This window comes from Aethalodelphis obliquidens, unplaced genomic scaffold (assembly GCF_003676395.1).
Source record: "Aethalodelphis obliquidens isolate GAN/ISIS:26980383/991018 unplaced genomic scaffold, ASM367639v1 scaffold53, whole genome shotgun sequence".
NCBI classification, from domain to species: Eukaryota; Metazoa; Chordata; class Mammalia; order Artiodactyla; family Delphinidae; genus Aethalodelphis; species Aethalodelphis obliquidens.
In genome coordinates, this window is record NW_020837997.1 from 3,379,235 (window position 1) to 3,393,252 (window position 14,018).

Below are 14,018 nucleotides of genomic sequence, written 5' to 3' on the forward strand. Positions count from 1 at the left end.
CTTGCTTTCTATACGTCATGTCTTTTTTTTTCAATTCCTCCATTACCGACTTCTTTTGTGTTAAATAGATATGCTTTAGTGTATTATCAAATACACTAAAACGTTTTGCAAATGTGAGTGTATGTAGGACACAAGAGGAGATCCTTAGAAATGGAATTGCTAGGTCAAATGCAGGGCAGGGCATGCATTTAAAACTCTGATAAGGGGGACTTCCCTGGTGGCACAGTGGTTAAGAATCCATCTGCCAATGCAGGGGACATGGGTTCGAGCCCTGCTCTGGGAAGATCTCACATGCCACGGAGCAACTAAGCCCATGTGCCACAGCTACTGAGCCTGAGCTCTAGACCCTGAGAGCCACAACTACTGAGCCAGAGTGCCACAACTACTGAAGCCCATGCAACTAGAGCCTTGCTCTGCAACAAGAGAAGCCACTGCAATGAGAAGCCCGCGCACCGCAACGAAGAGTAGCCCCCACTCGCCACAACAAGAGAAAGCCCATGCACAGCAACGAAGACCCAACGCAGCCAAAAATAAATAAATAAAATTAATAAAAATAAATAAATAAATAAAACTCTGATAAGTTTTACCACATTGGTCTTAAATGCTTCTACCAATTCAATTGGATATTTTCCATAGAGGGCTTTGCATTTTATTGAAAGCATCTGTTGGCTTGTTGGGATTCTCCCTTAAACTCTCACCCTGGAGAGGGGGACCTAATTATTCATTTTTTATATTCCCACATTTTAGTGCACAGGAAGCCAAAAAAGATGTGAAGAAGGAAAAAGGAAACTCTTATCATGTTGTGACAGGAATATTGGAAAATGAGGAACAATGCAGCATCAGGAACTTTTAGTGTAGCCATGCAAACCAGGAGCCCTGTGAGCTGACTTCAAGTATTTAGTCCCAGAATCTTGGGAAGTGGCAGGTTCTCGAAGACACTTTACAAAAAAGGAAACTGAGGCTAGAAGTTAGGAAATTAATGCTCAGAAACTAGTAACTGAACTTTTACTGAGCACCTCCTGTGTGTTGGCATTATTCTTCCCATTGGGGAAGCCCATGATCACATGGTCAGCTCCTGTCCACATGGAACTTTCCTTTATAAATACTTCTTAAGGGAGTAAATAGTAGCTCATTTATTCCTCATTCCATCTTAATGGCTATTATTTCCCTTTCCCAGATGAGAAAACCCTAGGCTCAGAGAGGTGAAATCACTTGTACAAAGCCACACAGCCAGTAGGTGGTCAGGTCTGGATTTCAACTCAGAGCAAGTACTCCCAATCGCTTTGTTATATACTGCCTCTGAATAATATTATTGTCCAGAGCAGCAGCAATCACCATTTCCGCGTGCTAGGCTCTGTGGTAAGGACTGTCCCCATTCATTTATTCAACCAATGCACACTGAGCAGCTACTTTGTGCCAGGCGCCTCCATTTTAAAGATGGGTTAACAGGCCCAGGGAGCTTCTTCGAGAGATGGGGACGCACCGCACCGTCCTGGTGAAGCCTCCCCAGCTGGGTGTTCCACCTATGTAAGGCATTCAGTTGGCGCTCAGTTAACCCAAGACACTGCCACCGCCTGACACACACGACCAAATCCGAAACCAACCTCTGCCCCAGCGCCACACAGCAGCGGTTGGGGCGTGACCACGTACTGGAGCGTCTGCTGAGACGGCAGTTGGAAGTCCCGCCCCCCACGCGTGCACGTTGCGCGTCCCGTCGGCCCGCTAGGCTCCGGGAGTCCGGGCGCGGTTGGAGGCGTCCTCAAGGAGTGCGCGCGCCTGCGCCGGCGTCGGGCTCGCGCACGCGCACCTGCGCTGGCGTCGGGCTCGCGCACGCGCACGGCGGCGACGGCAGCGGTGGCGGCGGTTCCTGCCGAGGGCTGCGAGGGCGGGCGGCTCCGAAGGAAGCGGCGAAGCTGAGAGGCTCGGCGGCAGCGGCGGCGGTTTGGCGCGCGTGACTCTCGACCCTGCTCGCTCTGCGGCGGGCGTTTTGATCCGTTTCACGGGCGCGGGCGCAGCGGCGGCGGCGGCAGCCCGAGGCCTGCGGCCTAGGCCTCAGCGCGGCGGCGGGCTCGAGTGAGGTGTGGAGCCGGCCTGAGAGCTCTACGCGGCGACACCATGAGCGTGGAGGCGTACGGGCCCAGCTCGCAGACGCTCACCTTCCTGGACACTGAGGAGGCCGAGCTGCTCGGCGCCGACACCCAGGGCTCCGAGTTCGAGTTTACCGACTTCACTCTCCCCAGCCAGACGCAGACGCCCCCCGGCGGCCCCGGAGGTGGCGGCGCTGGGGCCCCGGTCTGCGCGGGCCCGGGCGCGGCGGCCGGACAGCTCGACGCGCAGGTGAGCGGCACATGGCGACGCCGGAAGCCAGGGCCGGGCCTCGGCGGTCGGGGACCTGCCCCGGTTTCCACTCCAGCCGGGCCCAGGCTGATCTGCTCGGGTCCCACAGCCCGGCCGGGTGCGGAGTAACCTGGACGGGCATCTCCCGCTCAGGACGTGCCCGGAGTAACCTGCCCCAGTTTCCGCTCTCCAGCCGGACCCGGGTAGATCTCCTTCAAGTTCCGCTCTGGTTGCGTCCGAGTGATCTCAGGACCTAGCTCAGGCCGGGTCTTACGTGATCTGTCCCAAGTCCTCTTCCGGGCCTGTCCGAGGTGAGCGGCCCTAGGTCCGTCTCTGGACAGGTTGGGGGCGACTTGTCCCCGAGTTCTCCTCCAGCTGGGTCAGTGCCCTGCTCAAACCAGCTCCGGGGTGATCTGCTCCGGTTCCCCCTCTGGCTGATGCGACCGCCCTGCCCCACTCCCTTACCTGTGGTCGCAGCCATCGGGGCACCCCCGCCCCCATTCATGCCCACTGTGCGGCGGGTTCAAATTTCACCGGGCCCTGGGATGCTGGCGAGAGGAGGGTCGAGGCTTCCCCAGCAGACACGGAATTTTTGCATCCAATCGAGAACCCCACACTCTCTGGCTTTTAAGATTATTCATGAAGCAGTTTGCGTTTTGTTTTTCCTTCTTGCATTGCCTGTTGCTGAAATCGACCTGTTACGTAACTCCACAGCCCTGCCTTGGAAAAGTTGGTTTTGAGTTTGTTCCTCCAATTGGGCCGTGGTAGTGGGTTTCATATAAATGGTTCTGCCACGTCAGAAAGTTTTGTTCTTAATAATGTGAACATTTAGCGAAGGCTGCTCAGTTATTTTAAATTTGGGTTTGTGTTACGAGAGTGTGTTAGGCATACACTTCCTGGACCTGGGTCCTTGCCCCGGGGTGGGAGAAGGGGCTGGCAGTGGTCTTGGGCTGGGCTCCCCAGGAATGTAGCCATCTTCCTGTGGATCTCAGATTCCATTCCTGTGCCTGGCACCTCCCTCAGGTTTATTTTCCTGAATTCTCAGCCAGGGAGGAGCTATAGGGTTCACCTTGTCACAGGTGTCCCTTAGCAAGAGGATCCACCGCCAGGGTGCGGGGAGCTAACCCATCCTCAGCCATAGTGAGCTCAAACCCTGTCCTGGAGGAGGGGGCTTACATTCTAGTTGGATGAGTCATTCCCGTGGGTAGACCACCCACCTGGACTTTCTTTTATCCCCTAATAGAAGCAGAAAACATTTGACTCATGCTAACCCCAGATTCCTTAAAAATAGAAGCTTGATGGGTGGGGCATCAGGGAGAACAGGTGTGCACCATATGTATGTTTTTTCGGTTTTGTTTACATATGGTGGGGGAAGGTAGGAGAGAGGGGAGAGTTTGCATGGAGAAATGAATGAGCCGCTGGAGGCTCATGATAACGCCTGTAGTTTCATACTCTGTAGACCTGTTTCCACAGCTGTAAAATGGGGATAACAGCTATATTTTTGTTACTTTTAAACATACGTGAAATCTGGACTCACGTATGAATGGATAGACCAGATAGTGCTGTCTGTAATTTGTGTCCAGCGTGTCCGGAAGGCTGAGGATAAAGATCTCTTGGTTGAGCAGTGTGCCATGACCCGTGGCAGCTCAGGGTTGTGAGAGGTAATCGTTTTATTGGAAATCCTGTTTAAACTGTAGCCTATAAAACAGCAAGCCTGGAGCAGCTCTGAGTTCTAGTTGGGTTCTTTTTTTTTTTTTTTTAAATTAATAAATAAATATATTTACTTATTTATTTTTGGCTGCATTGGGTCTTCGTTGCTGTGTGCGGGCTTTCTCTAGTTGTGGTGAGTGGGGGCTACTCATTGCGTTGGCTTCTCTTGTATCGGAGCACAGGCTCTAGGCACGTGGGCTCAGTAGTTGTGGCTCACGGGCTTAGTTGCTCCGCGGCACGTGGGATCTTCCCGGACCAGGGTTCGAACCCATGTCCCCTGCATTGGCAGGCGGATTCTTAACCACTGCGCCACCAGGGAAGTCCCTGGGCTTCTCTTCTGAGTGCCTTTTGATTTTATCTTATTGGATGAGTGGCTGTGGATTGTCAAGTGCTGGGCAACCACTTTTGTTTCACAGCTTTACCGAGGTAGAATTCACATACCGTACACTTCACCCATTCAAAGTGTGCAATTCAGTGACTTCAGTACATTCAGAGTTGTGCAGCCACCACCACAGTCGATTTTAGGACATTTTCATCACCATAAAAAGAAGCCCTGCACCCCTTAGCCTGTCAGTCCTCCCTTCTCTAACCCCAGGCAGCCACTAATCTTTCTATCTCTGGATTTATGTACTCTGGACATTTCATATAAATAGACATATAGTATGTGGTCTTTTGTTCTTTTACTGAGCATGTTTTCAGGGTTCATCTATGTTGTGGCATGTATCTGCTCCATTCCTTATTATGACTGAATGATATTCCACAGCACAGACAGACCACATTTTGTTTATCCACTTACCTGTCGGTGGACATTTGAGTTGTTTTTGTTTTTAGCTGTTATGGAAAATGCTGCTGTGAACGTCTGTGTAGAGGTTTCTGTGTGGACGTAAGCCTTCAGTGAAATTGGTGGGTGGTATGGTAACAACTGCCTGTTGCTTTTTCGGGTGCTGCCAGACTGCTTTCCGGTGTGTAGCCACTTTTGATATCAGTCTTGACTGCCAGTTTTGCACAGTTGGTTTTATCTGAAAGTTTGTTGAGGTAACACATGTGTGTCTTGGCCAGGGTGGGAGAATGGCAGGCAGAGGTGACTCCTGCTGAGCTCTGAGTTGGTTCCAATGACACTTGTTTTCTTGTTTATTATTTGAAACTGATATTTATCAAAGCCCTGACGGGTGTCCTTAAGATAAAGGGACAGTTTTCTTTTGGGTATTTGACCCTTTCCTGGCCCCTTCCCCTGCCCCTCAAAGGGCAGGGAAAGGTAATTTTGGAAGTCCTTTGCATAATAGCTGGTATTACAGACCTTCTGGTCTGCCTAGTTGGAATATTTCCCCTTGACTGTTGCTACTATTGTGTTTCCTCCAAACATTGGAATTATGGTGAAAATCTTAAGAGTTGGGAACACTGCCAAACAAAAAAAAGGAAATGAACCGTTGATACAGCCAGCAACATGGATGTATCTTCAAATAATTCCAGTGAGTGAAAGATGCACTTAAAAAAGAGTATATACTCTTTGATTCTGTTCATATAAAACTCTAGAAAGTGCTAGGTAACCTACAGTGACAGAAGGCAGATCAGTGGTTGTGGGGAGGGGAGGAAAGGAGAGAGGGATGGCAAAGGCACGAGGAGACTGAGGGTGATGGATGTGTTTGTTACCTTTATTGATGGATTCACCGGTGTTTATGTACATTGATGTGTGTCAATTTATAAAATTATAAAGAACTGCTACCTACTCTTCAAAACCTGCTGCCTTCAGAAGTCAGGGAAGGCTGTTCCAGCATATCCTTGATTGTCCAGGTAAACAGATCATCTTCTGCTTCCTGGCCCTCAGCTTATGGTGAGGAGTGAGTTCCATATAGTTCCGGGGTTCCTAAAAGTGGTGAGTTTAAAATTTGAGTCAGCCCTTTTTTGTTCCGTGAACACTCAGTACAGCTGTGACATAAGTACGCCTTGAGAAAATTGGAGATGAGATGCTGCTAACCTCGCAGGAGCTCTGGCATGTGTTCTACCTGTACTTTCCTCTTATTGGATTTCTGGCGTTTGGTTCCAAACCCCTGAAAGGGAGGGCTTACGTGTCAGTTACTGTTTAATAAGCGAAATAACTCCTAACTCTATTTACCCAATTAGTTTTGTTACCCAGATTCAGCATGATTGGGGGGAAAAGGTAACACTAATACAATACCAATATTAACAGCAGAACAAAGTTCTCTATCAATCTAGCTCCCACAACCAAAAAAGAGAGGCATCTTTCTAATAGCTTTACTGGGCTTCCCTGGTGGTGCAGTGGTTTAGAATCCACCTACCAATGCAGGGGACACGGGTTCGAGCCCTGGTCCGGGATGATCCCACATGCCGCAGAGCAACTAAGCCCGTGTGCCACAACTACTGAGCCTGTGCTCTAGAGCCCGCGAGCCGCAACTACTGAGCCCGCGTGCCTAGAGCCCGTGCTCCGCAACGAGGGAAGCCACTGCAGTGAGAAGCCTGTGCACCGCAATGAAGAGTAACCCCCGGTCGCCGCAGGTAGAGAAAGCCCGTGCAGAGCAATGAAGACCCAGTGCAGCCAAAAAAAAAGTAATAATAAAATAAATAAATGATAGCTTTACTGAGGTATGGTCATATACCAGGGTCCTCTTGTTTGTTTGTTTTTTTATAATTTTTACAATTTCACACACCTTGATCTGGGTCATAGATATAAGCAGGTAAGACATACTTTTTTTTTTTTTTTTTTTTGGCTTTGCCAAGCAGCTTGCAGGATCTTAGTTCCCCGACCAGGGACTGAACCCGGACCCCTGGCATTGGAAGCACGGAGTCCTAACCACTAGACCGCCAGGCAGTTCCCGAGGCCTCTTGTTTTTAAGTGTTCAATTCAGTGTTTTGTGTTTTTTTTTGTAAATTTACTGGGCTGTGTAGCCATCCCAACAGTCACTCACTGTCCTGAGTTCTCTTTCATGCCACCTTTCCTTTCCTCTTCTATTTTTGCTCCTTCTAATCTTGGTAGTTTCTTGTTAAAGCTCTAAGGTAGGGAGATCGGGTGACCCCGTGCTTCCTATTCCAGGTCACACACTGGGGAGATGTGGTGCCTCGTGTGCTAGGTAGGTTCTGTGCTGGTGTTCAGAGGTAGGAGCTGAGGCCTGGCCACACTGCTCATGCGGTGAGCCTGGGAGCCCTCATGTGTCTGTTCACGTTTTGTTTTGTTCCCTCTGCACAGACTCTCAGGCTGACCTCCTCAGCCTGGTTCTCAATGCCCGTCCTCTCAGTACTTCTGTTTCACTGTCTTGCTGTGCTTGGGGAGGGCTGACTCCCACTGGGAGTCAAAGTGAGTCCTTTGCCAACTGCAGCTGCTTTGTTAGAAATGGCAGGTGCTGCCCAGTCTGCAGTTGACCCTGGGGACAGTGAGGGCCCAGAGGAGGGAAAGGGAAAAAAGCCTTTGTGAGTGGTGGTCCTTGAGTTGTTCAGGAAGTGCACCCTGAACAACTTGGGCACAGGGCTTGGCATGGAGGGAAAAGGGCTGTTGTCCACGACGAGGGGCTCGGGCTGGATCCTGGAGCCTTGTGTTGCTGCTGAGGGGTGCCGTGACCTCCCTTGAGAGGAAGGGCCCTTAGGTGGCAGGGAGACCTGGCAGAGTTTGGCTGAGGCTAGAAGGGGAGCTCAGGCAGAGAGCGCTGGGGTCAGATGTGTGCCCTCAGGTGCGCACATGTGTGAACTACCACAGTACCAGGTGGCCACAGTGGCCACTCCTCCTCAGGCACATGCTCGTCACTGCGCTGAGCACCCCGTTGTCCCCGAGTCCTCATAACTCCTCTAGAGCAGGCGTGAGTTCTTTTCTGATGGTTTACATCAGGGCCCGGGACCCCCTGGGCTGAGGCAGGGCTCCCCTTGGATGGGAGGTGTGAGTAGGGGGTCAGCAGACCTTTGGAGGTGCTGCCCCGAGAGCTGGGTGAGAGGCCTTGCAGGAGGGAGAGGCCCCACCAGAGCGCTGTGCGCAGGGGCTGGAGGGGCAGATTGTGGGCAGTGGCTCTCAACTGAGGGGCAGTTGTGGTGGTTGGCGTGGTAGGGGTGGTCTTTTGGTGGTATAGGACAGTCCAGCTCACAGAGAAGGGCCAAGATGACCATTGTGTTCAGTGGGACCCAGAGCAGAATGTGGCCTGGGAGGTGCAGAGGGGGCAGTGAGTCGGGCCGGGTCTTTAGTGCTCCCTTTTCCAAGTCTTATGGGGCCTCAGTCTTGGGGGGCTTTGAACTCTTCTTGCCGGAAGAGCTTTCCTTGAGGGCAAAATCCTACTTCCTCTGATAAACAACAGGAATGCCGGGTCCTGGGATCCCATGGCTGGCATAGGGTCCTTGTGCCTTTTTATGTGTGTTGGTCCACTAGCAGCTTGCAAGTTGGACAACTGAGCTGGGTTTCTCAGGATCCCTGTGGACTGTTGCCAGGATGGCTTCTAGACAGTACAGTTGACTGTTAGGCTGCCTGCTGAGCTGTGAGTAGCCCTTTGTCATGACTGAGGATAGCACCTTCCTATCTACCCTAGCTCCTCGCATAGCTCAGCTGCCAGGGCTGACAGTGAAGCTGGAGGGGTTGCTTGCCTCATCCCGAGGCAGAAGCCATTTGGTACAAGCTGTGCTCATCTTCCATCACTCCTTTCAAGTGCATGGCTCTGCAGAGCTAACACAGATTCCAGGCAGCCACCTTGTCCACCTGTATTGTGTAAAAATGTTTATTAGGAATTCTCTCGTGTATAAGTAGATAAAGCAAATCCTGCCCATCTGTCTTCTTGATTTGATGGTTGTGAAGATTTTCTTTTCTCTCTTTTTTCTTTTTCTTTGCGGAAGTGTTTTAAAGCAAATCCAACTTGTCATTTCACTCTTCTGAGGTTGAGCCATATGAGTTAGTGATACTCAACCATTTAGACTTATGCTATTTAGAATGCATTTCTAAAAACATGAAAAGGGCATCTTTCCTTCATAGCCGTACTGCTGTGGTCAGACAAACAGCACCAACAGTAGTTTTTCAGGATCATCTAATATTGAATACATGGGGCTTCCCTTTCTCCACAGTCAGATTATTTACCTGGTCCGGATCCCTGTGAGGTCTAGTGTTAATGTGATTGATTGTCACGTCTCCAGCCCTGCTCTTCTGGGCAGCCCCTCCCTCTTCTTCTTTTCATGCCACTGAGCCAGGATCCGGTCCAGGTCATTGTCCTGTGAGGTGTCCTGCCTTCTGGACTGAACCTCTCCTCACAGCCTGGCTTCTCCCTGCAGGTGTGGGTGGATTCCATGTCAGTCTGTGAGCTCCTTTGCGAGTGGCTGACCCCAGAGCTGGGCAGGCAGGGGCAGCACAGGGTGAGCTGCAGACACCCCAAACAGGTCGAGGATATTCTTGAGCTTTGAAATGAACGGCAGGGGTGGACTTGGCATTTGGTCAAAACAAGGGTCTACTGAAAAGAGGGAGGCAGGTAGAACTCCTTTAACCCAAAGCTCAGGGACTGCTGTGTTGGGTGGGACCATGTGAAGTTCCCTTCATTGTAGGTCAAAAATGGTCAAATCTCAACAATTTCTTGTGGTTAAAACTAATGGATTAAAGAAGGCTAAGAGATTACATCACAAATAATGTGTAATTGTTAACTGGGTCTTGGATTTAAAAAACTGTAAAGGACATTATTAGAACATTGGGAAAATGTGTCTATGTGTATTAGATATCAGTATTACATCAGCATTATTCCCGAGTGTGATGTTTATATTGTGGTTGTGTGGAGAAAGCCCTTGTCCTGGGACCTATGATTCTGAAATGGATCAGGAACACAAAAGTATGTGTGTGTGTGAACACATGTGTGCATATGTGTGCGGAGCAAGAGAGGGAGAGAGCAAATGTGGCAAAATGTGAGTGGCTGGTGGATCCAGATGGTGGGTGTGTGGGTCATTCATTCTCTGTAGTTTTGAAACTTTTTCAAAAGCTGAGGGAGAGCGGATCTTTTGTTAGCCTTTTCCTGAGGCAGGGCTCAGAGACCTGGTAGTTCCTCTCTGCCTCAGGTCACCTGAGGGAAAGGCGATTTCCCACTCGCTCTTTTTTATTTAAGTTGTGGAAGAAAAGAATAAATGATGAGTCATTTTACATCTCAACCTTATATTTTGATTGAGAAGATATGTTCATTTAGCTAACACTGTGAGAGCCTCCTGGGGTGTGGGCTCAGTTCTAGGTGCGGGGGTCAGAGCAGGGAGCAGGACCGGCAGAGCTGGCCCCACTGGTGCCCCTCAGATAGGGTCAGGGGAGGCCTCCCTAGGAGGTGCCCGGTGGACTGGGACTGAAGGACCAGGAGCCATCTGTGTAGAAGCCAGGGGGATAGTGAGTGCAAAGGCCCTGGGACATTGGCATAGTCGGGGATTGAGGGACAGGAATGTCTATTTCATGCTGAGTGGTATGACGCTTATGAGGTTTGGGGTAAAAATTTATGGTCTAAAAGTTCTTACCAGCACAGTTAGTGGTAATTTTTGAACTGATGTGCTTTTCCTTTGTGGGAATGAAGTGGCCTCTCTTCCTGCTGTTCTGAGGTGCACTGAGTTCTGCAGTGGGTCGTAAGAAACTCTCTGGGCAGAAAACCTCTGCAAGACCTTGATCAGCTCAGCAGCTCATAGATGGACTTCAATAATGAGTGTCCAGAGCAGGGGTGGAGGGAGAACTGTTTCCTTCGCTTTCTAGACCCAGTGACACGGTGCCTGGGGATGGGCTTGGTGCCAGGGGTGCGGGGAGGACTTTCCCTTCTTGAGCCCAGCAGGACCCAGGAGTCCTGGCTGGAGGTGATGGGTTGATAACCTCAGTCCTGTGCCAGACAAGGACACTCCCCTCCCTTCTTCCATTACGTCGCCTGGCTTGGATTGTGGGCCTTCTCTGTGCCAGGCACTGTTTAGTGCTTTAACTCATTTAATTATAGTTGCTAAGGTCAAATGTATTTTTGAAGTTAATGTTTATCTTAAAACTTTCCAGAAAGTAGAGGGAGAAATTAACAAGCCAGCTATAGAAGTCTGTGTTGTGGTCAGGTCACAGCTGGGCAGGAGTGGGGCTGGGCAGGGGTTGGACAAGTGCATGTGGTGTGTAGGTGTGCGTAAGTACTTGTGAGGAGGGACAAACCCACGCCCCCCAGCCACACAGCTACAGGGCCTACTGGGGAATCCGGACTCCTCTCTCTCTAGTCTCCCTGCCTTCAGTGGGGGGTGAGGGAGAATCCATCTGACCTTGTGTTGTGTCGGTATTGTATTGTCTCTTGAGAGTTCCTAGAGCAGGTCCTAGAACGGACTTAGATTTCCTGCTCCTTATTAAACCCGAAGGGGTATGAGTGATGCAGAGAAAGGGTCGTCACATGGTTGGTCAGGCTCTGTTAAGAGCCTCACACATTCCTGATGTGCCCTCTGCTGGTTCACTCTTCCCTCTGTGAGGGGAGATGAAGTGTGGGATCTGAGGCCTGGATGAAGCAGGAGTGGGTGGAATGAAGGCACCTGGTGTCACGCATGTGTCCGTATTACTCCACATACTAATTTTTATGTTTCAGGAAAGTAAAGATTCACATATCACTAAGGATATTTCTTTACACATAAAAGTTTATACAACCTGATGAGACATTTTAAGAGTTCTTCTAGACTAGGAGTTAGCAAGCATTTTCTTTCTTTTTTTTTTTAAATTAACCATTTTTTATTTTATTTTAAAAATTATTTATTTATTTATTTATTTTGGCACGGGCTTCTCTAAGGCGTGCCATCTTAGTTGCGGTATATGGGATCTTAGTTCCCTGACCAGGGATCGGACCTGGGCCCCCTGCATTGGGATCGTGGAGTCTTAACCACTGGACCACCCTGGAAGTCCCCCAACCGTGTTTTAAATTGAAGTATAGTTAATTTACAATATTGTGTTAGTTTCAGGTATACAGCAGAATGATTCAGTTATATATATATTCTTTTTCAGATTCTTTTCCATTATAGGTTATTACAAGATATTGAATGTAGCACCCTATACTGTAGGTCCCTGTTGTTTTATCGATTTTATAGTAGCAGGGTGTATATGTCAATTTCAAACTCCTAATTAACATCCCCCCATCAGTCCCTTTGGTAACCATAAGTTTGTTTTCTATAGTTGTGAGTCCATTTCTGTTTTGAAAGTAAGTTCATTTGTTTCATTTTTTTTAGATTTCACATGCAAGTGATATTGTGATATTTGTCTTTCTCTGTCTGACTTCACTTAATAAGTGACTTCACTTAATATGATAATATGATATGTCCATCCATGTTGCTGCAAATGACATTATTTCATTCTTTTTTATGGCTGAGTCATATTCCATTTTATGTATATGTACCACATCTTCTTATACATTCCTCTGTCGATGGACATTTAGGCTCCTTCCATGTCTTGGCTGTTGTAAATAGTGCTGCTGTGAACATTGGGGTGCATGTACATTTCGAATTAGAGTTTTCTTCGGATATATGCCCAGGAGTGGGATTGCTGGGTCATATGGTAGTTCTATTTTTAGTTTCTTGAGGAACCTCCATACTGTTCTCCATAGTGGCTGCACCAATTTACATTCCCACCAACAGCAAAGGAGAGTTCCTTTTTCTCCACGCCCTCTCCAGCATTTATTGTTTGTAGACTTTTTAATCATGGCCATTCTGACTGGTGTGAGGTGATACCTCGTAGTTTTGGCTTGCATTTCTCTAATAATTAGCAAATATTGCGTGTTTTGTCATGTACCTGTTGACCATCTGTATGTCTTCTTTGGAGAAATGTCAGCAAGCATTTCCTTCAAGTGCTAGGTAGTACGTTCTAGGCTTTGTGGGACAAGAAGCAAATACCTACTATTAGGTATTTCATCCAACCATTTAAAAACGTAAATACCATCCTGAGCCTGAGATTGTGGCCCACACCCTCTCAGCCCTCCCCTATAGCATGATATATGTGGCTCTTTCACTGCCATGAAGTGAAATCCAGGTACCATAATCTGGCCACACACTTTCAGAAAACAAACATGTGTGTGCTGAGGCAGTCACACTGAGAGGTGTCTTGGTCCCTTGTCGGCAGCCTCATCCCAGTATTGCCGCTGCATGTGTCAGGAGAAGTGTTGCCAAAAGGAAAGGTAACTTTTTGAAGTAGTAACTTGCTATCAAAATTTCAAACAAAGGGGACTTCCCTGGTGGTCCAGTGGGTAAGACTCCATGCTCCCAATGCAGGGGGCCCAGGTTCGATCCCTGGTCGGGGAACTAAGAGTCTGCCCGCATGCTGCAACTGAGAAGTCCGCATGCTATAGCTAAGAAGTCTGCTTGCCGCAGCTAAGGATCCCACATGCCCATGTGCCGCAACTAAGACCCAGTGCAGCCTAAATAAATAAATAAATGTTTAAAATATTTTCAAACAAAGCACAACAAAAAATTTAACAACCTGATTAAAAATGGGCAAAGTAGGGCTTTCCTGGTGGTGCAGTGGTTGAGAGTCCACCTGCCGATGCAGGGGACTCGGGTTCGTGCCCTGGTCTGGGAAGATCCCACATGCCGCGAAGCGGCTGGGCGCGTGAGCCATGGCCACTGAGCCTGTGCGTCCGGAGCCTGTGCTCTGCGGTGGGAGAGACCACAACGGTGAGAGGCCCGCGTACCGCAAAAAAAAAAAAAAAAAAAAAGGCAAAGTACTTGACTAGACCTTTCTCCAAAGAAGATACCCAAATGGCCAACAGGCATAGGAAAAGATATTTAGCATCATTATAATCCAGGTTGTGTCAATCAAAACCACAATGAGATACCACCTCACACCCATTAGGATGGCTACTATCAACAACCAACAGAAAAATCACACGTGTTGGCAAGGATGTAGAGAAATTAGGACCCTTGTGCACTACTGGTGGGTGGGAATATAAAATAGTGTAGGTGCTGTGGAAAACAGTATGGCAATTCCTCAAAAAGTTAAAGATAGAATAATTATATGATTCAGCAACTTCACTTCTGGGTATATA

At 48.8% G+C, this 14,018-nt stretch overlaps 1 protein-coding gene across 2 annotated transcripts in view; it reads left to right on the plus strand.

Moving 5' to 3' along the window:
• The first annotated feature begins 2,115 nt into the window (after positions 1–2,115).
• Positions 2,116–14,018, plus strand: part of UPF1 (UPF1 RNA helicase and ATPase) — a 35,943-nt gene continuing 24,040 nt past the window's right edge. For both annotated transcript variants that reach the window (XM_027084773.1, XM_027084774.1), the window contains exon 1: positions 2,116–2,337. In XM_027084773.1, the coding sequence (XP_026940574.1) occupies positions 2,116–2,337 (222 nt within the window). The remainder of the gene's footprint in view (positions 2,338–14,018) is intronic.